Raw genomic sequence first — 25565 nt, 5'->3', positions numbered from 1 at the left:
CAAGAATAAGAGAGTAAGTTGAACCCACATATTCAAACCAAATGCTCAAATATATTTTAAGGACTCATGTATATCAAAGAATATCGCTCACTCTCACAAAAGAAGTCACATGCATGCAATTGATAAGGCTTGCCCATAATGTAAATCTCTACTAATGTAAGCTCACTCGATCTAAAATCAATTAGGACTTTTTCAAGGTTGTAATGTGGGCTAAGGAACGGGTAGGATATATTTAGGAATAGTGGTTCACCCTCCTAAGCACTTTACACATCACTTAATAATCTTTATGCGCAAATTCCTCAATCCCCTTCAATTTCACAAAAATCATCCCTAACAACGTACCCTTCTTCTTTAAGCACTACTTTAATTCATACCCACTAGCAAGAACAAGACAACAATTTATTAATCTTTATTTTTCTTTCTTTCTTTCTTTTTCACATTTTTCTCTTTTTTTTTCTTTGCGGTTTTCGCTAGTGATGTATTACTTTACAAAACAAGTGCACCTTTCTTCCTTTCATTGGTTACACTCAAAAGCCACCCCACACTTAGTCCCTTCTTACTTCTTTTAGCGCTCATTTCACAATTAACGTGCTTTAAGAGGTAAAAGGATCAAAAATATCAATTAAGTATAAAAAGGGTATAGGCCTGTAATGTGGGTGCCAAATAAAAGTCTATAGGCTCAAAAGGCTTAGCTAGGGACAAATTTTCTTTGTGATAGCGATAACGCTCGAAAAGACATCAAAGAAAGCCTAAAATCAATTTTTCACACCGAGCATCACCTAAAATTTCGCTTCAACTCACATACCGGGGAAGTACTAGACACAAGTACATTACATGAACTATGCAAAATCTCACCACACGTGGCACATGATTCACTAAGGACGGTCTCATTCCGATTCTCAAACTAATGCAAGTATTCAGAGAGCCACAAGATATTAAGCATTAAGCACAAGGGGAACATAAGTCAAAAAAATGAGACGTAGGCGTCACAAAACATGCTATCCAAATAACCAAGGCATCATAAGCAATTTTAGCTCATAGGGAAGATACTACATATGCCAAAGCCTAAATATGCTACTATCAAACAAGTCGAGGGTACCTAGGAATCTCATCTTTCTTCCTCCATTTATTTCCTAATTCTAATCTACTCTAAAAATAACAAAGAAAAAAATAAAAGGAAAAACTACTACCCGGTTCAATAAAACCCTTGGAAAAGAACCGCGGCACAAAGAAAAACCAAGGCGGAATTACTACACTACCTACCACGAAAATCTTTTCATTTTAGACATAAATCCCTCAGGAGAATTGTCTAATCGATCCATCGTCGGGCAAAGTCCAATCATTTTTTAAAAAAAATATTATTCAATTAAACTAACATAGCTAAAGTAGCATAGAAAGTCACCCAGACAATCTCCTCACCCGACAATGCACACCAAACTAATAAGAGGGTAAAAGAAACTCCCTGGTAGGGAAGCACTAGCAGCTCATGGGGTACTCAGACTTCTCCCGGGCTTGATCCTTCGTGCGGGTACCTCACACTTAGTTCCAACCATCTAGTTTGCCGTTGCATCCTTCCAATAGCTTTGCTTTCCATGATCCTAGAAAACCAAAAATCGACACTACAAAAATAGTACAATTAAAAAAAATAGAAAAAAAATAAAATAAAATAAAGCAATAAAGCTGGGTTGCCTCCCAACAAGAGCTTGATTTAACGTTGCAACACGACGCGAATCACTTTTTGCATCCACTTAGAACTTATAAATTGAACCCTAAGTTTTGATTCTGCTCTATGATCATGCTCCTGGGTGTTGGGACGAATCTGACTGGCCCAATAAAGCAATGTAGTATTCTGCACTTCTTGGCCTTTAGATGAGATGTGTATTCCCGACTTTCTGGCAAGAAGAATTCCAGAATGTAAGCACCTTGTTCCTTATTCCTTGACTCCTCAATTGGCTTGGAGGACTCTATTTCCATATAATCATCCAAACACAATGTGGAAAAATGCTTGGAGTGTGGACCAATGCGCTCAACTACATAAACATTGGGATTGTTAACATCCTCAATACCAATGACACTAGAGTTAACTAAATACATATCATCAATGCCTTGGTTGACTCTAGTATCTCTTCTACAACATCGGCATCCTCAAAATCTAGTTTGATTGATTGTTGGTGTTCTACTCTTGCCTTCTCCACTAGAACCTCAATTTATGTATCTAATTCACGCTCTTCTTGGATACTATTCACAATATTGGCTTGTTGAGCATTAAAATCTTCAACCAGTTGACTCGCTTGAACTTTCAAGCTGTGAATAGTTTCTTCTTGCCTTTCTCTATGTAGTTGTATTTTACTATTTTGTTCCACAAGGCACTTTAACATATCCTTGATCCCTTTCAGATCAGCTTCCCTGGGTTCTTCGTTCCTATTAATTTCACAAGAAAAAGTAGAACCATCATAATAAGGGTTTGGGGGAGGATAAGACATATAACCACAACCATGAAAGTGACCATCTTGACCACCACACATATTACACACATTCCACACATAAGATTGAGTTGGTGAACATAACTCGTTCTCAGAAATAATTTGGTAATATTGAAATGGGTAGTTTCCTCCACAATATGCATACGGAGGATCAAGAGTAGAATTACCAACATCAAAACTCTCATAATTCCAAGATTCCATGTCTCTCAAGTCAGAAATAAAAATTAAAAAGAAATAATCAAATACAAGAAAACAAAAATAAAAGTTCAAACTTGCAACCTAGAAATATGTACACTTACAGCTACAACGTTAGTTCCCCGGCGACGGCGCAAAAATTTGATCACGCCCAACTATGCCTTATAAAAATGACTAAGCGGTCGTTGCAAATATAATCCGGTTTACAAGTCCGGAGTCGAATCCCACAGAGAACTAAGGCTTAGCTACAGCTGTTCACTATCACCAAGAAGACAAGCTTGAATAATTCCTAACTTATAGATATTAAGATTCTTGTGTGTAACTAATTAACTAACAAATTAAAATAATAAATTAACAACTAAAGATACTAAGGGTTAGAGACAAGATTAAGGAGGTCTAGAGTTATGATTTCCTCAATTGTCGGAATCATTTTCGCTACGTTTTCTATAAATTTGCCTAAGTCTTCTCTACCGATCATGAGTGCTCTGAGTGTTGTAATTCTCTCCCGAGTAACTACCATAATTTACTAGACGTATTCTCCCGAATTACGCTAGCTGGCATTAAGTACGACTCACTCGGATTGCACCAAGGTTTCTTTATCCCTAATCCCACCTTTTAACCCTCCGTATTGATCCCTCATATACTTTAGGAGTGATGTTGTTCGACAACTACCTAAATATGCACTCTCTCCCGAGTAATACGCACTAAATAGGCACAGTCAATTGAGAGCTCTTCAACCAACCACAATATAAACGTAGTTGAACAAATAGAGAAAAAGCTACAGCAAATCTATATTAACGTAACAGGAAAATCATCCTCCAATAGGTTCCATCAGAACCTTAGATAACAAATTATCCATTCATAATAGTATGCATAACTACAATACTAGAATTCATAACTAATTATGGATATATGAAGAAGAAAGTGAAAACTCGTAAAAGAATTCTCCACCTTGCTCCTAGTGTGTTTTTGCCTCCTTAGGTCGAATCCCCGACTAATATTGGTCTGTCCCGTCTGTCTCCTCTCAAAAGTGGAGTTTTTTGGTCCATTTATATGTGTAGGAATAGATCTAAACGTGTAGGTCAAGTCCTAGTCAAACCAGGAGATGAAATAACTCTTCAAAACTCGGAATAGATCTCGTCCTAGGCCTAGCGTCGCCAGGCATAACGCCTGGTGGAGCTGGCCTTTGCCTGGCCTCGCCAGGTCTAACGCCTGGTTAAGCTGGCCTTTGCCTGGCCTTTGCCTGGCCTCACCAGGCTAACGCCTGGTTAAGGTGGCCTTTGCTTGGCCTCGCCAGGTATAAAGCCTGCTTTAGGTGGCATCGCGAGCTTTCTCCTTTTCACTGTTCTCGAGCACGCTTTCAACGTTTAAGTATCCCTTTTGCTCTACTTTCATCTTCAATTCACCTACACATAAAATAGACTCCATTACGCGTAAAGTGTAACTTGTCATCAAAGCATATAAAATGCAAGGCAAATAATGTACGAAACTATGGAATTATAGCCACACATCAAAGATCCTAGTAAGTATCTTCTCAATCCTCTCATCATCAGGTATAATCCTTCCAGGAGATTTTAGTTCATTTGACAATGTAATGAACCTTGTGTACCTCTCTTGAATGGTTTCTCCATCGCTCATGGAAACGTTTTCATACTGAGAGTACAGTAGAGTTCCTCTTGATCTTTTCACCCGAGTTGATCCTTCATGGGCCACTTGCAGTGTGTCACAAATTTGCTTGGTATTGGAACAACCTTGGATTCTGCTGTACTCATTTTGACCAAGTCCACAAACAAGCCATTTCTTGGCTTGACATTCTTTTCCACTTCTTCAAATCCTCAGCATTGCAATCAGCTCTTGTCTTTGGCATAACTACTCCTTCAGCATTTTTCTTGAAAGTAGTCAGTGAACCGTCTGTGATAATGTCTCATAGCTCATAGTCTTCCAAATGTATGTGATCTCTCATTCTTGACTCCCACCAAGAGTAGTACTGCTATTAAAAAGTGGTGGCCTGCCTAGAAGTGGATTCCCTTCCCAATTTTCGGGTGGTGCACTCATCTTGATCTTCTCCTAAGGTATTAGCCTCTTCAAGGATAACCCATCTGATACCAATTGATGTTTATACTACAAGAGGGGGCAATTTGTGTGGTGTCCAGTATATTGCGTGCACAAATTATAGAAAGACCTGATTCTTCTACAAGTTCCTTACATTATAGTTGCGAAAAATAAATGCAGAAAATAAAGAACACATGTATTTTTCGCGGAAAACACCTGGCTTAAAAGGTGAAAAAACCACGAGCTACTTCCCAATAGGATTTTTTCCAACACTTCACTAAATCATTGAGCCAAATAACAACGTTTACAAAACTCTTACCTCCAACCCTTGTAGCAACCAGCCACAGGCTGTTGCGACAGCTTCAATATAGTTCTAACTTGAACAATACAACTGAAAGTACCTAGTACAAATGCTTCTAAAGAAAGATGAAAGATACAATTCAAAAGCCCTACTACAATTGCCCTAGAATAAAAGACAAACACTTGGAACTGATTCTTCTATCTGGTTCATGTAGCTTTATGTTCGCACACTTGAAACACACAGGAATCGCTTACAAAATGCATTGCTATTCTGCTCTCAGTTCTTGGTTAACTTCAGCGTTTGTGTGTCCCCTGTAAAAGAGAACACGACTGATGTATATAGAGTTAGTAGAATAAGGATTATTTAGAGTTCTAATACTATACTCTTCCTTGGTGGAAGAGTTCGAGTCATCTTCAACTTCTAACTCCTCGCTTATCTAGGATGGAGTTCTCTTCAAGTAAGGAATCCTGCTCCTTATCAATTATGCAACATTTTCGTTCAAGAGATATCAGATATAATCACTTATGCTTATCCCCTTCACGTGCTTGCCTTGTGCTTGAGTTTACCCGTGCCATGTGTATGTTGTGTATGGACCTGGTTCATATATGTGACGCTTTGCCAATCATCAAAACAAAAGTTACTCAAGCCAACAATTGCGATAGTAAAATATGCTCCATTTTAAAAGAGGAAAACAATCATTTAGTTTTAAAATTAATTTGAAAAATGACACATGCTTAAATGTTCCACGTGCCTGGCCCGTGAAAAATACATCCCACCAAATTTTGGTCCAGTGTGATTATGAACACATAAAAATCTTGTTGTAGGGACTAGATGGAATTCAACATTATTTAATTGTTCAAGTTCCAAACTAAACCAAGTTTATGGGAGGTTTTATGTATAAGCTATCATTTATTATATCCTGTTATTTGTTCTGATTCTTGCATAATACAATAGGTATCTATCTAGAATTTGACTATTTTAATTACTTTTCCAGGTAGGTACGACTAGTGCTATGTTTAAGCATGAAAATATAAGAACTGTTTAGCATGGATAATTTAGTTTGACTTGGTAAAATTTGTAGATATTTTAAGGACAAAATGCCTAGCAAACTTAGGTGAAGTGAAAAGCTCTCTCAGACCAATATAAAACCGTAAGATATTAAGGTATCAAGACTAACAAAAGTAGATCACACATACATTCGAAAAATTTATACAATCTTTTGATAAAATAGAAATGTAAGAATAAACTTTGGTAAGCATCTTCGGTAAAATGGCAAAAAGGTCCCTTATTATTTTGGGCAGGTTTAAATTAGTCTTTTAAATATATTGCCGAGGAGTTTTCGTCCTTTTTTTTGACGAAATTTTAAACTTTTATTCCATCAAAAAAACATTACAAAACTAGATTAACGCTAACCGTTAATCTCTCATATCAACAACAAATATCAAAAGTAAGTATAGCTATACTATTTCATTTCTATTTCTATACTACGGCATATTATTTACATTTGCCAATCCTTGGTTCCATTTAATCTTCTTTCGTCCTTGAATATGTATATGCATTGCAATTTCCTTGCACACTCGATCAGCATCATATCTTCCTTTCTCAAATCTGATCATATTCCGTTCTTTCCATATGCAGTAGACAACCATTGCAAATACTACAATGGTCATTTCTGCAATACAATCTTTCTTCTTTGCCAAAACACTTATCCAGTTCATTTCCTGTGCCCAGTTTTGGACTTGTCTTCTGTGTCCTAACCAATTGAGCATTCTTTCCCACAATGTTTTTGTATACTGACAGTTAAAAAATAGATGCTCAAAGTTTTCCTCATTCTGTCCACAGAACACACAATCTGCCTGCATTTGATTCGTCCTTTAAGCATGCTAAAAGTAAGAAAATTTTGGGCTCCATCAAATATTTTAATAAACTTTAGTTGTTGATAGAAAATTATGATTAAAAAAATTAACCATGAATAAACCAAAAAATAGATCAAAAATGCAAAAATTACACCTCCAAATGTGAGTTCTGTTATAAATAGAATTTTATTTATGGTGAATGTCTATATTTAGAGAGATTCTACGGTTCATTGCTTGGTGGCTAAGTCACCCTCTCCCTATAAATAGAGGGTTCTATTCTATTGTAATTCATCCCAAATCAATAAGAATTCTCTCTCTCTACTTTTCTCTGCAATACTATTCTTCTTCTTTTATTGTTTCATAACACGTTATCAGCACGAGACTCTAACCAATTGAGTAGAAGCTTTGGGATTGAGCATAATGATTGTCAATTATTCCATGAACTTCCTTCATGATTAAATTTTGGGTTTAAGGTAAGTACTTTACCGTATTTTTCTCTTTTATTCTATACTTTGATTTTAAATACAAGCAAAGACAACAAAGCTTGATTATAACTCTAATGGAGTTTGTAAGAAATTATAACCACCTGAAGTGGTAAAATTTCTATGTCTTGCCATGATCAAAGTCATGTATGATCGTGAGCACAAGAAGTGAAAACCCGTCCCATTGAATTTGCTCCATTCTCATTCCCTTAAGAGAATGTGATAGCAATATGTGACAAGTCTGAAAGAAGATAAAATTATTACCGTGAAGGTATCAATGGATGTGGACGTGGCAATAGACGAAATTATAATCGTCATCATTGTGATAATGAGAATAATAAGGATTCTCAAAATAATCCTTCACTTTGTGAAAAATATTTGTCATCGATTTGACATGAGATTTTGTAAAGCACATATAGATGATTATGGTCCATTCATGATGTGAATGTGACAACATCTGATTTATGAATACATATTCATTCTTCAAAGAATATGAACGTGCTAGTGGTAGTGAATATACCGGAGGTTTGAGATGATATAAGAAAATAATGTCATTATTATGGCATGAATGGTTATTGGTCACGTACCTATTGTACGCCAAAATATTTTGGCATTGTGATTGTTAAAAGACAACGGTAATGCAAGAAACAAATCTTGCATATAATTTTGACCATAACCATAATGGTATAACTTTCTCTTTAAAAGAGATATTCACCATATGGGTGTTGATGAATATGTGGTACTACAAAATTAATTGAGAACTCTGCAAGAGCCAATTATACTATTTTGGAGAAATAAAATTGTCGTAGTAAGTCTCAAAGAAACTTATTCAGTTTCTAAAGTATTCGCGAAAGCGGTTGGTCATACTGAGACTATAAATAAAGGAAAGATTTAATATCTTCTATTACCACTACTTGTAGCGGGGTAATATGTATGTGAAAAGTTACCCGCTTTATTCTCCAGTTTGTACTACACAAATAAAACAATACCATACTAAAGTGGATGTTTATTGATATAAAAACCCATATCATAATAAACTTGAAGTTTATTGATAATTGCACACATCATGGTGTAAATCTGAAGTTTATCGATATTGATAATTTATTCAGTTGGCATAATTGGTTTCGCCATATCAATTTAAGTATGATGTGCAAAAACAATAGAGAATTCACATGGGTAAATATTAAAGAACTAGAAAGTTCTTTACGAATTCTCTTATATTGCTTGTTCTCATTAATTAATAGATCAACTAAAATTGGGATTGAATCCCATGAATACTGAAAATATCAAAGGTGAATATGGGCCCATTCACCTGCCATGTATACCGCATAAGATGCATCTATGAGATGGTTGCATGTGCGATTATTATTAACCCGCAACATGGTGTTTGCGAGGTAACTTGCTCAATAATTTGATTTAGAGCATAATTTCCAGATTTTCTATTCAAGAAGTTCATCTTGATAAGTTGGTTTACATCACAGTTGGTTTAGCAAAATGATTTATTGAGTGCCTCCACTTAATAGCTAAACTATTGCTTATGAGAACAAAGTTATATATATCAGTTTGATATACGTTATATATGAAAGTATATTATTTTCTCCCCTCACAATTGGTTCATGGTCAGGAACCAAATAATTCCATCTTATTATTATTGATGTGCGGTGTATATTTTGATTAACACCATAAAGCACAAAGATGAGTTCTCAAAGTTGAGGAAACAAGTTAGTTTTTCTAACATGAGGGGGAGACATGATAAACAGTTGAGAAAAAGTTACGTGGAATGAATTATCATTTGTTCATATAGATCCTCGAATAAGATAATATGAACTTGAAGTTCATAAAAAGATAATTCATGTGCAATATATTGCAAAGCATGCCAGACGCATTTGCTTACCCAAAGAAAGTAACTATATTCTCATTGCAAATGCTCATATTAAGTCCTAGAAGGACAAAGTCTATGGTACGCTTATAGCATACAGACAAATCGGTTTCAAATAAAACTTCTTGATAAAGAAGTTGAGCAAATGATCAAAATGATCATAATAAAGGAGGCAAGTGATCTAGAAGATCTCATGACATAACACTTCATAAAATCTCATGAAAGATTCAGGTACCTGAATATATAAATGAAGAGATCTCTATGTTATGTCTTTATGAAAAATAAGAAGGTTGGAACGGATATAAAATGTTCGTCGACGACATCTATGATACCGCTAAATATATATGAGGATCTTTAGTCTGGTGAAACAATTTCAAATAGAATTGGTTTCATATGAAAGACATGTAGTTTTGGACTTGCAGTTCAAACACTTGAAAGTACAAAGTCAATGGTATGTGCAATCAGTTTTTGATATCTTGCTATAACTATAAGCATGATGATAGCGAGAATACCTCTATGGAGATATTGAAGAGTCATTCCAAGACATTATATGAAGATGTTATATCTCTATCAAGAATGATGATTTCAAGGTGCAATATATTCATTCAAGTTAATATGGCTGATTTGTTTATCAAATATCTACCAAAGATCTTTTGAAGATGGTGCACAAGATTGGAATGCAAATGCTTAAGGATGTGAATTGATGCTCTCATGAGGGGGAGTTAATACGCGTTGTACTCTTTTTCCCTTACAAGGTTTTGTCCCACTGGGTTTTCCTTGCAAGGTTTTTAACGAGGCAACCAAAAGGCGTATCATTAGATATGTGTACTCTTTTTCCTTCTCTATAATTTTTTTCCCACTGGGTTTTATTTTAGTTAAGGTTTTAACGAGGCACATTATCTGTTGAATAGACATTCAAGGGGGAGTGTTATAAATAGAATTTTATTTATGGTGAATGTCTATATTTAGAGAGATTCTACGGTTCATTACTTGGTGGCTAAGTCACCCTCTCCCTATAAATAGAGGGTTCTATTCTATTGTAATTCATCCCAAATCAATAAGAATTCTCTCTCTCTACTTTTCTCTGCAATACTATTCTTCTTCTTTTATTGTTTCATAACAAGTTCTCATTAGATCTTTTTTCTTCATAGTACCCATTAATGTAACGACCAAAGTTTGTTAAATATTTGACGGAGACTAAAATTGCTCGGTTTTGGAAAATTTAAAGGACAAAAACTTTTCAAAAATATATTTATGAGACTATTTTAAACTAACTCCAAAACATAAAGGACCATATTTATCATTTTAGCAAGCATCTTCTTGGTTTAATCTTGGTCAATCAGTCTTGTGAAGACTGAGAGAGGATATGACAGAAGAAATTCCAGAGCTCACAAAAGCAGCTACAAGAAATGCATCTGGGATGTACATCAGTCGCAAGAAGTCATGTATCTTTGAGTTATTATCTGTATAAACAACTTTTTGTAAATCCACTGTTGCACCTAGTGCTGCTCCAGCTGCTGTTGCTAGTATGCCAAATGTAATCTGCATATGTAAAAGTAAAACCATGACAATTAATCTCGTTGCGGGAATATTTTTCAAAAATATTCTTTACCTTTTATTTTATGTCATGACAAGATTGTTTTGGTACCTATAAAATTGACCAAAGTTATACCGAAAGTGTCAATATCTTTTACACCAACAGATTTGATATGTTATATTTGAATGTTAGTTACTCCTATCATTTTTAAGATTACTAATTAATGTTTATCGTAGCAATTTACTTGTATTAAAAAAGGGTAGACGGTGCACTAAGCTCCCGTTATATGCAGGGCCCGGAGAAGGGCTGGACCACAAGGGTCTATTGTATGCAGCCTTACCCTAGATTTCTGCAAGAGGCCGTTTCCACGGCTCGAATCCGTATGGCAGCAACTTTACCAGTTAGTCAGTTACGCCAAGTCTCCCATTCACGGATTTTCTTGTATTATCTTACATAAACTCAAACTCAAAAAAAAAAAAATACCGTTAAAATATATATAGTTTTCAATAGTCAAAGAAATTTAAAATGGCAAAATCTTTGTTAATCTTATCACCATAAAATTCAAACTAGCGAAAGCTGTGATGGCCTATGAGACGTTTGTTATGAATGAAAATAACATCTTGGAGGACATATTGGTAAATTTAGCAAGTTATGTATGGGACCCGGGTTAGAAAATGGTTAAATACCACTAGGTTAGTAAAAAAGGTATGCATATTGTTGAGTAAAATGTCTGCTTCTCATTTCTTTCTCTGAGTGTCTGTATCCTCTCATCTCCTTTCTCTGAGTCTGAGCTTCTCATCCTTTCTTCTCTATCTTTTGTATTTCACTTTAGTATCTCTAATTCCTATAATAGTCTTGAGTTGAGTTGTAATTTCTTGTCACTGTTGAAGTTATAGAAGTGTTGAAAAACTGGTTTGTTACATTGGTGCTTTCATCGATTCGAACTCCAATGGCAGCAGTGATACTAGATAAATTCAGCAATGGTAACCCAGAGAGCTGGGTTTATCGGGCGGAGCGTTACTTCAAATTCCTTGGCTTCTCCGAGGAAGACTGGTTACCTCTTCCTTACTTCTACCTTGAAGGTGAGGCCCTCGCTTGGTTTGATTGGCTACATCGTAACAAACAGTTCTACGATTGGAACCACTTCAAGGAGAAATTGTTTTTGCGATTTCGAAAATGGACCTTCGCAGATTCCAATAGGAGTGTGGCTGATTCGCCCCTGGCTTATCCTCATGACGTTAGTTATGCTACTTTGTGTTCGTCTAAAGCCCAGGTATCTCCCTTCAGGTCCAACTTCTATGGGTTAGAATCTACACTCAAAGTGGGAAACTCAGAAGCGAAGCATGTGTTCGATGAAATGCCTACTAGAGCTTTCACCAAAGCAGTGAATGAAACTTCTTCTGTTAAAGTAGCGTGGAAAAGCACAGATGCCCACGTCTCTATTTCAAACTTTGCTGCTGATTTGAACGATAATCAGTCACCTAAGGTGTTCGGCGAAACACCTACAACGGCAACTTCCAGCATTCATTTTCCTTCCACAGTGAGTTCAATCCCTTATCTACCAGTACTTAAACTTCATGCTTCTGGTTCCCTATTCTATGATGGGGACAAGTCCGCAATTGACGAAGACAAGGTGTTTGATGACAGTTCCCAGTCGACCACGACTGCTGTAACACGTGATGATATTTCAGAAATTTATATTTCCCCTATGGTCGATGAAAAACGAGATTTGGAATCCTTGAATAAGCCTGCAGACTTAGTAGGCGCAACAGAGGATCTTGATTGTAAAGCTAAGTTGATGCAGGAAGGTGCAAATGCCTTTTCTGCTATTCCCTTGGCAGTGCCTTATGGACAGAGTGCTTCTAATTTTTTCGAGCTAGAACACTTAATCTAGCCGGACAGCAACACAATTCCTGTACCCGTTGGTGTTGCTCATCTAGAAACGCTAGGTCCAAAACTCAGCAATGGCCAAATGTTCGACAAAATTTCTGATGGAATGAAACTGGCTCACTGATTAGCCTTCAGCTTGCAGGCACCAGGACAACATTTAAGTACGTATTGGATCATGGTGGTAAACTGGTTTCAACTTTCAATCAATTGTTACTAGTTAAGGATTGCGTGACTCAATTCCCATTCGATCACGGAGCGGATCTATTCATTGTGAACCTTGGTGGACCTGTTACTATTCTTGGCGAGAATTTTAAGACCTTGAGTCTAACCGGTCATACTGAGTACATGCAGGCACCACTATTGATGGGATTGACCGGCAATTTTTGCTCATTCGCATTTTCTAACTATACGACTAAAGTGTGGGATCACGGACAAAAATGGTATTTACATTCCTACATTCTAAAATTTAATTCGATATTGACAGTTACATCTCCAGCTTTTCATCAGTATTATAGTGCCAAAAAAGATCCTTCATCCGACTTGATAGAGTTGAAACCGGGTGCTGAAGTGGTAGTAAACAAGGTGCCGAAGTTGTTCGATCAATATTTTCAAAAGACCAACACAAAGTTTGCAAGAACTGGCACATGGAATATAAGCGATGACCTTATACTAACAATTAACAACCAGTCAAGAGTTGAGCTCAATGACTTCCAGGTCTGCATTTGGGTCGACACAGGGCAAAGAATCGAGGTTGGTAGTTTTTGTTTTGACTTGTTTATAAACAACAGGCAAGATGGTATATGTGCTAAATATGAATGGTGGTACAAGGCATCAAACTATCAATTTTACTTAAATAACAATGGTAGGAATGTGGATGCATGTGGTGGAAGTCGCTATTTTGTTGGTAGTGATGATGAAATAATCAACACCGTGAAAACCTATGAGGGTGAAGATAAAACATGTTTTGAGCAAAAGATTGGAGAAATGGATTTAAGGCTTGACAAATTTAAGAAGGAGTTGAGAAAAGTCATTGCCCTTGAAATTGTTCTTTATTCAGTGATATCTGAGCATGAATGTTCTGTCTACAAACTGCACATATCTCCCAGGCACCTTTCTAAACTTTACCATCATACTTGTAAATATTGGTGTCTAGACAAAAGAGCTACAATTGCTAAAAATATTATTTCTAGCCTTGTTTTAGTTTCCATTATCCTAAGAGACCATGCTTTCCAGAAGGCTCTGAAGAGATTATATCCTGTTGTCAATGGATGGGTGATGGAACAATGTGTTGCCAGACTAGATGGGGTTAAGTTCAATATGGTTTTTCATGAGTCAGCTTGTGAGATCCCAACTGTTGCTCTATATCTAATAGCTGACTCAAAGGAGTTGCATATTCCAGCATTGTGCTTTGCAACATTATTCTCATGGGAACTGTTTGATAACCGTTTTTCAGACCCATTTCTTATTGATGTAACACCTGATCCACATTCAAGTCTTAGTATAATCATCGCTATGATATCATTGTTGTTCTACTCGAACCTTGAGGACAAGGTTCTTATTGAGGATGGCGGTATTGTTATGAATGAAAATAACATCTTGGAGGACATATTGGTAAATTTAGCAAGTTATGTATGGGACCCGGGTTAGAAAATGGTTAAATACCACTAGGTTAGTAAAAAAGGTATGCATATTGTTGAGTAAAATGTCTGCTTCTCATTTCTTTCTCTGAGTGTCTGTATCCTCTCATCTCCTTGCTCTGAGTCTGAGCTTCTCATCCTTTCTTCTCTATCTTTTGTATTTCAGTTTGGTATCTCTAATTCCTGTAATAGTCTTGAGTTGAGTTGTAATTTCTTGTCACTGTTGAAGTTATAGAAGTGTTGAAAAACTGGTTTGTTACATTGGTGCTTTCATCGATTCGAACTCCAATGGCAGCAGTGATACTAGATAAATTCAGCAATGGTAACCCAAAGAGTTGGGTTTATCGGGCAGAGCGTTACTTCAAATTCCTTGCCTATTACCTCATATCAAGTAATAGAAGTGTTTAAAAACTGGTTTGTTACAACGTTTCTTTGATATGAGGTAATAGGCTGCGAAGGGAATATGCAATGTGTTGTAGATAATTCCTGCTACCATTACACCAAGCATGCACCTATACAAGAAGGAAACAACGAATAAGATTCTTCTTATTGTTGTTATTGATCGCATCATCAGCACTATTTACATTTTTTTCCCATTCAATTGCTTATAACAATGTTTGTGCTTTATTTTTAAGTACATACATTTTTATTCCAAACGATAAATTAATCATCGCAAATACGTATGTGTATTTGGAAATGATAATTAATAGGCTACGTAATTATTAATTAGCAATAATATCTCCATGTACTCATATAAAATTCCAGATCGATTTCAACCTTTAAGTGGGTAGTTTCATTGGAGAAATTAAGATTAGTACTCCCTCCGTCTCATAATATGTGTAATGGTTACTAAAAATAGTTGTTTTAAATTATATGTCATTTTAGAAGTTCAAGACAAAATTGATTATATTTTTCCTCTTTTACCTTTAATAATCAATTGCATTCACATATTGTAAAAATATGAATAATGTCATTGATAGAGATGACATATAAATTGAGAAAATACTTAATAAGGGTAAAGTAGTAAAAACTATTCTTTTTTAAGAGGCGTACATAAGAGAATCACCATATATATTATGAGACGGAGGGAGTAATAATTACCTGTATGAGCGGAAATAATCGTACTCAAGTTTGGCTCCTTTATCTAAAGTTGCTTTATTGCTCTTCAACACAATAACTGAGACCACAGCACAAGCTATAGTTATGATCCTCGCTACCTGTGTAATTGTAGGCGTATAAATTTTATTGGAATTAAATCCATAAAATAATTTGGATTATATTTTAAATTCAAGATATATTAGTTCAAATAAATTTATTGGGCTATTACAATTGAATTAATTATATAAGTCCAACATGTATGGATTAAATAAATGAATTTTAATCCATTGGGCTAACCTATTTAATTGGGCTAAAGTGATGAGCCCACTTCATTAAGCCCAAGATGACATCTTCCTAGAGGCCCAGTTTGGTGCCACGTGTCAAATGACGTGGCGCGCCAAGTCAAGCGGAATAGCCAATAGGACCATGCCACGTGTCAAAATGACAAGGCATGCGCAGTCACACTAAAAGGCCAATGAAATCGCGCCACGTGTGCAAGTGACATGTTCTGGCCAATCAAATTTGGCCATGTCACACTTCAATTTGATTGGTCGGAAAGAGTTTGTTCTTATCACAACTCCTCCCTTCCACAACTATAAATAGGGGTCTTCATAACTCAGAAAAGGGACCAGAAGTTATAACAAGAAGCGGGAAAGAGCTCGTGGATCAAACACTGCAAATTCCTCCACAAGTTTCAAGCTTGAAGCAGTCAAGTTTCAAGCATCAAGCAATCAAGTTCAAGCTCAAGAATGAAGAACAAATCAACTTCAAGCTCAAGAACAAAGAACAAATCAAGTTCAAGCTCAAGAACGAAGAACGAATCAAGGTCAAGTTCAAGCAATGAAGCTAAAGCTCAAGAACAAGATCATCGTTCGTGGAGACAACTACATATTCAAGATCAAGCTCAAAGGCCCTTGAATTTATTTACTATTGAAAAGAAGAATCAGAGGATTCATAGAGATTGTAACACTCAAATATTCGAAATAAAATACTACGATTGTTGCGATATTTTCGGTTGTGATTTTATTTTCTTGACGCAAATTTATTGTCTACAAATTCTGGCACGTCCAGTGGGACAATCTCTACCTCTCATCTCAACTTTTCAATCACCAAAGTCCAAGAACATTGAAATGGCATTAAAGAAAATCAACTCCGGTTCAACTTCCACCAAGGCTACTAACTCCAGGTTCTATGTTGATGTGGAAATCATCCTCGGTGTTACCTTTGGAAGCTTCGGACCAGTTACGAGGAGCAAAGCAAGCTCTTTAGGACAACAAGCACCCCAAGTGCTGTCCGCATCAACCCCTATTTTCGGATCTTCATCCTCAAAAGGAGCAAGATCTTCCACAAACGTATCTGAAGGAGGAAGCGATGTTGCTGGAAAGATCAAGAAAACTCTTGTTCTGCTTGACCTCTCCGGCTCCAAGCACTCTGCTGTGAAGGAAGATGATGATGCTTCAAGTGATGGATCCTCCCCACTTACACCACATAGCGTGAGCCAATCAAGGATCAATCTGTGTGAAAATCCATGCTACTTTCCTTCATCCACGACAATCATGCAAGCCATGGTGACAAACACTTCATCTATGGAGGAGCAATTGGCAAACTTGACAGAAGCAATCGCTGGCTTGACCAAATGCATGCAAAATCAAGAGGCTAGAATTGACAAGCTAACAGACAGGGTGGGAATCTTGATGGAAGAAGAATCCACCCATGCACCCGGCAAGCTCCAAGAGGTTCTAGAGAGTGACTCTCCCCCAAGACAAGCAACATTCACTAAGGCTATCCCTGTCTCATCTGAAGGGATGATTCCAATCGATCAACTGAAGGAGTTCATCGAAGGAACCATTAAGAGCAAATATGAAGTTGCTGCCGAATCCTCCCTTACATATGCAAAGTCGTACACTGCAAGGGTCGATATGTTGAAGATGCCTGCTGGCTATCAACCTCCGAAGTTTCAACAGTTTGATGGTAAAGGTAACCCAAAGCAACATGTTGCGCACTTCGTGGAGACGTGCAACAATGCTGGGACTTATGGAGATTACCTTATCAAGCAGTTTGTCCGCTCGCTAAAAGGAAATTCTTTTGACTAGTATACGGACCTCGAGGCTAGATCAATCGATAGATGGGATCAACTAGAGCAAGAGTTCCTCAATCGCTTTTATAGTACGAGACGTACTTTGAGTATGATAGAACTTACAGATACTCGTCAACGAAAGGGGGAACCAGTTATCGACTTTATCAATCGTTGGAGGAATGCAAGCCTCAACTGCAAAGACAGGCTTAGTGAAGCTTCAGGCATAGAGATGTGCATCCAAGGCATGCATTGGGGATTGCGCTACATCTTGCAAGGTATCAAGCCTAGCACATTTGAAGAACTTGCAACTCGTGCCCATGACATGGAATTGAGCATGGCCTCCGCTGGAAATGAAAGGCTGCCCATCTATGAACCTCGCAAAGGGAATGACAAGCAAGAAGTCAGGAAGTGGGGCAAGTTCGTACCCAAGTCTGAAAGCAAAGAAGCTATGAATGTCAACACGTCACCTATGAAGTTCACGACGAAGGTGAGCAAGAAGCAGAGTATGAAATCCACTTCTTTTCAAGATAAGCCAAGTGGAAAGTTGACTCTAAAAGAAATGCAGGAGAAAGAGTACCCATTCCTGGATTCTGATGTGCCAGCCATTTTCGAAGAACTCCTCGAGTTAAATCTCATTGAGCTTCCAGAGATGAAGCGACCAAATGAAGCTGGGAAAACAAATGACCCAAATTACTGCAAATATCACCGACTTGTAAGCCACCCTCTGGAGAAGTGCTTTGTCTTCAAGGACAAAGTCATGGACTTGGCCCGCGAAAAGAAGATCGTGCTTGAAGATGAGAAAGCAAGCGCGAACCAAGTCTCTATCACCTTTGGCTCATTCAGTCTAGATGAGTTATGCAGTTTAAAAGGAATCAAAAATGAAGAATTACTGGAGAACAACAAAGTTGAAGACGATCAACCTGATGATGATGAAGGTTGGACGTTGGTGACTCGTCGTAGGCGCCACAAAAGGAGCCCACGAAAAGAATCAATAGAACAACCAACAAGGAAGATGATGGTAAAAAGACCAACGAAAAAGAATCCAGTTAAATATTTAAAGAAAGCAAAAGTAGAGGTGCACAGTTCTCAAAAGCCACGAGACCTTGGAGGAGTTTTGACCAAGTTGGTTCCGCACGAAGATTTCCCGTGATTGTATTGAGGCCTCTTGTTGCAATGCTGACAAAGGGGAAGAAAAGAGTGATGACCTACCGTTGGCACCATCTTCGGAAAAGCTCACTGAGTCCACTCCTCAAGAAGTTAATGCTTGTGAGGAAAAAGTCACGTTCACAAATGACGATCTTCTGCTAGGTGACACTCCTCATAACCGCCCATTGTACCTGGTTGGCTATATGCGTGATGAAAGGGTAAATCGAATTTTGGTTGATGGAGGATCCTCAGTGAACATTTTGCCAATTCGCACTGTGAAAGAACTTGGTATTCCCATGAACGAACTCTCAAAAAGTCGTGTGATGATCCAAGGATTCAACCAAGGGGGGCAAAGAGCCATAGGCGCGATCAAGCTGGAAATCACCTATTGAAGATATCCAATCAAGTGCATGGCTGCATGTGATAGATGCAAAGACTTCATAAAATGTCTTGCTTGGAAGGGTTTGGATACATGAGAATAAAGTAGTTCCATCTACCTACCATCAATGTTTAAAATACTACGAGGGTGAAGTCGAGAAGAAGATAGTTGCTGATGATGAGCCATTCATCGAGGCACAGTCACACTTCGCCGATGCAAAGTTCTACTTGAAGAACCGCATTGTGAAGGAGATAAAAGTTGATGATGGCATGAAAAGCAAGAATGACGAGCCCACAACTAAAAGAGCAGAGGTGACTACTGGTAAAGCCAAAGCTGTTACTAAGGAGGTACAACCCAACGCGAATAAATCTTATAGAGGGGGTATTGCGTCTTATGGAAAGAAAGTAAGTCCGGCTCTCCAATATGTCCCTAAAAGGAAGAAAGACGAAAGTGAATCATCTAATCGCCAAGCTAACATGCTAAAGGAGTTAACTCTTCCGGTAAAATGAATTGAGGCGGTAAAGTTGTCCTCGAAGCCGCTTGCAGGGTTTGTAGCCCAAAATCGTTTGCAGAATGTGGCACTCCCTACAAAGCGAACAGATGAAGGTTTTGACCCTAACGCTTACAAGCTATTTGCAAAAGCTGGATACAATCCCAATGAGCCATCAAAGTTAGGGAAGCTCCCATCAGAAGCTGCAACGAGGCAACCACGTGAAGGTTTGGATACAAACAACCGTCACCAATGCGCATCTCAATAAGAAGGATGAGCAGCAATTATATCACTGTAGAAGATGAATCAGCCGCTTCTAACAAGCCTTCTGTCTTTGATCGACTTGGAAAATCACCTGTGAGGACCTCCGTGTTTGAAAGATTGGGTCCATTAAAGAAGGGGAACAAGTTCCGGAGAAATTTTCAAAGCATAAGAACACCCGCTTCACCCAAAATCCAGGAGATCTCTAAGGATTTCCAAAGTTTGGTTCCTTCTAGAATGAGGCGACAAACAAAACTTGTGGTTTCATGTAAAGAAGTACTGAAGGTAAAGCCATATACTGTGGTCTATACTAAGGAACATGATGAAGACGAAGAAAGTGTGGGTTCTTCGTATCATGTTACTGTACAAGTCGAGAATGGCATTCCATCTTCGATGGAGGATAATGCAGAATTGGAGGATATTTCGCCGTGTTATCACATATCCTCCAATGATGGGGACCCTCAAGAAGATGAAGATGCGAAAGATGCTCCACCTGAACTTGAAGAAGGAGTGAAGACGACAATTGATGCCTTAAAAGAAGTTAACCTTGGCACCAATGAAGAACCAAGACCCACCTACCTATGTGCTTTACTAGAAGCTGATGAAAAGAGCACTTATATTGAGTTACTCAAAGAGTTCAGGGATGTCTTTGCTTGGAGTTACAAAGAGATGCCTGGCTTGGACCCGAAAGTAGCAGTCCATCACCTTGCAGTAAAAAATGGTGCTCGCCCTGTTAAACAAGCTCAAAGGCGTTTTAGGCCGGACCTGGTTCCCTTGATTGAAACAGAAGTTAACAAACTCATCGAAGCTGGATTTATTCGGGAAGTTAAATACCTAACATGGGTCACGTATTGTCCCTGTAAGGAAGAAGAATGGCCAGATTCGAGTATGCGTTGACTTCAGGGACCTCAATAATGCATGTCCCAAAGATGAATTCCCGCTTCCAATTCCAGAACTGAAGATCGACGCTACTACTGGGTACGAGGCATTGTCTTTCATGGATGGTTCGTCGGGCTTTAACCAAATACGCATGGCACCAAAAGATGAAGAGCTTACTGCGTTCCGCACCCCCAAGGGTATTTATTGCTACAAGGTAATGCCTTTTGGCTTGAAGAATGCTGGTGCTACTTACCAAACTATGCAGAATATTTTTGTCAATCTTCTCCACAAAAATGTCGAATGCTATGTTGACGACTTGGTGGTGAAATCAAGAGAGAAAGGCGACCACAAGAAAGACTTGAGGATGGTATTTGAATTGCTCCGGAGGTACCAACTTAGGATGAATCCATTGAAATGTGCCTTCGGAGTTACTTCTGGAAAGTTCCTTGGTTTCATTGTTCGACGCCGAGGGATCGAAATTGATCAAGCCAAAGTGGATGCCATTTTGAAAATGCCTGAGCCTCGAGATATCCGTGAATTGAAAAGTCTGCAAGGAAAGTTAGAGTACCTTAGGAGATTCATCTCGAACCTAGCTGGGAGGTGTCAACCGTTCAGTCGCCTTATGAAGAAAGGTGTCCCTTTCAAATGGGACCAAACATGCAGTAATGCTTTTGAGAGCATTAAATCCTACTTGATGAAGCCTCCAGTTTTAGCAGCCCCTATACCTGGAAAGCCATTGATACTATACATTGCGGCGCAGGAAAGGTCTGTTGGAGCATTATTGGCCCAAGAAAATAGTGAGGGGAAAGACAACTCTCTTTACTACTTGTGTAGGATGATGACACCTAACGAGTTGAACTATTCGCCAATTGAAAAGTTGTGTTTGGCGCTAGTCTTCTCAATTCAAAAGTTGAAGCACTACTTTCAAGCTCATATTGTCTGTCTCGTTTCTAAAGCAAATCCCATCAAGTTCGTGATGTTAAAACCTGTTCTTAGTGATTGACTAGCGAGATGGTACCTTCAATTTCAACAATTCGAGATTTTGTACATCCCTCAAAAGGCTGTAAAAAGACAAGCATTGGCAGACTTCTTGGCAGATCATCCGATACCTGATGATTGGGAGCTAACTGATGAACTACCTGATAGGACGAAATGGTCGTTGAAGTTCAACCTCCATGGAAGATGTACTTTGATGGTGCTGCGCACCATGGGGGAGCCGGGGCTGGCGTAGTATTTGTCACTCCCCAAGGTGAAGTCTTGCCCTACTCCTTCACCTTGACACAACTCTGTTCCAACAATGTTGCTAAGTATCAAGCATTAATACTCGGGCTTGAAATGGCCGTTGATATGAAGCAATTGCAATTGCAAGTCTTTGGTGACTCCCAGTTAGTGGTCAATCAACTTTTGGGTAGTTACGAGGTCAAGAAGCCTAAACTACGCCCATATCATGATTAAGCTAAATAGTTGATGGGGTGGCTCGGTGATGTGACTATTTAGCATGTGCCAAGGAAAGAAAATAAGAAGGCTGATGCTTTAGCTGCTCTAGCTTCATCATTAGCCTCTAGCTTCATCATTAGCCCTGCCTGACCAAGTGCAAGTTATCGTCTGCCAAAAATGGGTAGTACCGCCGCCAAATGAGGCTGAAGGTGAAGAAAATGAACTCAAGCATCTTGTTGCTGTTTCTGAAGTTGAGAAAGAAGAATGGCGACAACCCATTATCGACTACTTATGTTATGGGATACTTCCAGAAAATTCGAGGAGAAGGACTGAAATCCGTCGTCGTTCAGCTCGCTTCCTTTACTACAAGGATACTCTATACAGAAGGTCGTTCGAAAGAGTACTCTTGCGATGCCTAGGAGAAGAAGAAGCTCTTCAAGCTTTGCAAGAGGCACATTCTGGGGTATGTGGGTCACACCAATCCGGACCAAAGCTCCACTTCCATATAAAAAGGATGGGATATTATTGGCCAACGATGGTAAAAGATTGCTTGGACTACGCCCGAAGATCCAAGGCTTGCCAATTCCATGCGAATTTTATTTATCAACCTCCTGAAGTGTTGCCCCTGACTATTGCATCCTGGCCATTTGACACTTGGGGATTGGATGTTGTTGGACCACTGCCAAAGTCCTCTAGTGGGCACCTATACATCTTGGCTGCAACTGACTACTTCTCAAAATGGGCTGAAGCTGTTGCTCTTAAGGAAGTAAAGAAGGAAAATGTTGCAAGTTTCATCCGAGTAAACATTATTTATCGCTTTGGCATTCCTCGTTATATAATAACGGATAATGGAAAGCCATTCGATAATAGGTTGATGAACAAGATTTGTGATCTCTTTGGCTTCAAGCAACGTAACTCTTCGATGTACAATGCTGCCGCCAATGGTCTAGCTGAGGCATTCAACAAGACTCTATGCAACTTGTTAAAGAAAGTCGTCTCCAGATCCAAACAAGATTGGAATGACCATATGGAAGAAGCTCTATGGGCATATAGGACGACTCACCGCACGCCAACACAGGCGACTCCTTATTCACTCGTTTATGGAGTCGAAGTCGTCTTGCCACTTGAGCGTCAAATACCTTCGTTACGACTAGCTATTCAAGAAGGGATCACTGATGAAGAAAACGCTTGACTTCGATTAGCAGAGTTGGAAGCTCTTGATGAAAAGAGATTGGAAGCTCAACAGAGTCTTGAATGTTATCAAGCTCGATTATCTCGCGCCTTCAATAAAAGAGTTCGCCCGAGATCCTTTCAAGTAGGAGATCAAGTCCTTGTCGTACGAAGACCCATAATTACTTCCCATAAACCTGTAGGGAAGTTCACTTCAAAATAAGATGAATAATGGGAACTTTAAAGAAAACAGTAAACAGTCTCGCAATGGAAGCTAATATAAACCAGCAAACTTTAGAGAGAAAAAACTTTAGAGAAAAAAAATTATCGCAAGCAAACAAGTGACATGAAGAAGCAAATAAACAAAATTGCATACACAATTCAGGATATACAGAGATAATGGAATCAAATTTTAGCAGCAAGAAACAAAAACAACGCGAACCACTGTAGTACCAAAATCTTTCTTTCAAAAAGTGTAAACACGCATACAATAAGCAGCAAGGTTAGAGATAAAACTCATCATAAACAAATAAGTGAGATTAAAAACAACAAATTCTATAATAAAAACCTCCATCACTAATGAAAAACAACAAATTCTTGCCTAATCACCTCTCTCTACCTCTTGTTTGGCCTACCTCTACCTCTCTGTAGGCCCTCCAATGTCAATCTCTCACACCTCCAATGCTGGTCATCACTAACTTATCCAATTAACAACAAAATCGCATTGCATTGACCCTCACCAGTCTCTTCTTCTTCCCTATCAATCGGCTTTTAAGAAAGGCCTATCGAGTTCCAGACTAAGCTTAAATCTTCTTTTTTTTCCAATAAGAAGCCTAAGGTTAAAGCCTAAGTCTCTCGAGTACATTTTTGAACGCTGCAAAACTACACAAGAAATGGAACCAATCATAATCAATACGATCTTAAAACTAGAATTCACCATCTAGCTAACATAAATTTCGCACTTTATGTTAACTAAATGAGTAAAGTTTCATTTGTTTAATACACAATTCAATATTAAACTAGCAAACTACACGGCGAGATATTTTTACAACATTTACCAATCCTGTGTTGGAACAAGAACAATCGACGATCAATCAATCAATCAACTATGTGGCTACACTACAATCCTAAACTAGTAAGAGCACTACTAATTCCACTATTTGAGCACATTTCATTGCAATAAAAAATAGTACTAACAGGCAATAAATAAAGAAGAACTAATAGAATATAACTCCAAATACTAACCTCATCGCCCCATGATCGATATCTTTCCCTAAGAGGCCTGAGGCACAGTACTGGACAAAACCCACCAAAAATGAACCATAAACTGAATAAAACTCTAAGTAAAACTCCATTATTTTTCCTCAAAAAGATAAAATTTCTAGCCACACCCATTTTAAGATCAATTCAAAGTCTTCTCCTTTTAGCAATTCTTGAACAACCCAGATGAAGAAATAAAGCCCATTACAGTTACCAAGAAGAAAAATTTAAAAGAAGAAATACAGAAAATGGGGGTTGCTTAAAGTGAAGTCCAAACAACAAAAATCAAGAGACCAAACAACTTCAGAGAAAATGAAAGCTCAACATAAGCAGGATCATTGAATTGTTGATTTGGGGTTTACCAAGAATGCCTTCTTTTTTCTTCTTTTTTTTTTTTTTGCCTACAATTTTGTGTTCCCAATTTAGAATATAGATTAATAGTGTAACCAATTTTCAACACTGACAAATGCTCCAAAATAACAAATAAAAGGAACATAGCATGACTTACTATTGCAACTTGAGTATCTGCATGAACTTCCTTCTCTTTCTTTGTACGAATTGTAATAATCATTTCGATGGTTCCTCGTTGTTCTCTTTGTTTGAGAACTACAAATTACATCAAAGAAAATAAAAACAAAAACATCTCTGTGTTCCGACAAAGTACAAAACCAAAAATTAAACAAAACATATTACTTTTTTCAGCCCAAGAAGCTGAAATTAGTAAGAAATTGAAAACTTTGATACCCAAAAATTAAACAAAACGAAATTACTTCTTTTCAGCCCAAGAATCTGAAATTAGAAAAAGTTAAAAACTTTGAGTATAAAACAAAGATTGTACCAAGATATCCAGACATTGTATATAATAAAAGATTATTTGTTCATTCCCATTAGTAAGAAACTAGAAAATTTGAATCTTAAAATATAAGAACAAAACTAGAAATTGAAAAAAACGAAAAAGTTTTGAGTAAATTAAAAGAAATACTAACCAAAATGGAGATTTGCTATGATTTACAGTAATCTGGAAGATACATGGAGCAATGAATGGCAAGCATTAGG

General features: G+C 37.8%; 1 protein-coding gene across 2 annotated transcripts; it reads right to left on the bottom strand.

Moving 5' to 3' along the window:
• LOC109228237 lies at positions 10545 to 24736 on the bottom strand. 2 transcript variants are annotated; one of them, XM_019393396.1, is made up of 3 exons: positions 24495 to 24736; positions 15414 to 15529; positions 10545 to 10790 (listed from the first exon to the last, which is right to left on the bottom strand). In XM_019393396.1, the coding sequence occupies exons 1-3, from the start codon at positions 24642 to 24644 to the stop codon at positions 10772 to 10774; spliced, it is 285 nt and encodes a 94-aa protein (XP_019248941.1). In that variant the 5' UTR covers positions 24645 to 24736; the 3' UTR covers positions 10545 to 10771. The 2 variants fall into 2 exon arrangements, with proteins under 2 accessions (XP_019248941.1, XP_019248940.1); XM_019393395.1 differs by lacking the exon at positions 10545 to 10790 and adding an exon at positions 13891 to 14824.

This window comes from Nicotiana attenuata, chromosome 6 (assembly GCF_001879085.1).
Source record: "Nicotiana attenuata strain UT chromosome 6, NIATTr2, whole genome shotgun sequence".
In the NCBI taxonomy this organism is placed as follows: Eukaryota; Viridiplantae; Streptophyta; class Magnoliopsida; order Solanales; family Solanaceae; genus Nicotiana; species Nicotiana attenuata.
This window is presented reverse-complemented; position numbering and strand designations above follow the sequence as displayed.

What these genes read in the sequence shown, in the direction of transcription:
- LOC109228237 (XM_019393395.1), bottom strand. Translation starts at nt 24,644, where the DNA reads ATGGGTGTGGCTAGAAATTTTATCTTTTTGAGGAAAAATAATGGAGTT. An exon ending in ATCGATCATGGGGCGATGAG is followed by an intron (nt 15,530 to 24,494) that starts GTTAGTATTTGG and finishes ACAATTACACAG; the next exon opens with GTAGCGAGGATCATAACTAT. An exon ending in GATTATTTCCGCTCATACAG is followed by an intron (nt 14,825 to 15,413) that starts GTAATTATTACT and finishes CTTCTTGTATAG; the next exon opens with GTGCATGCTTGGTGTAATGG.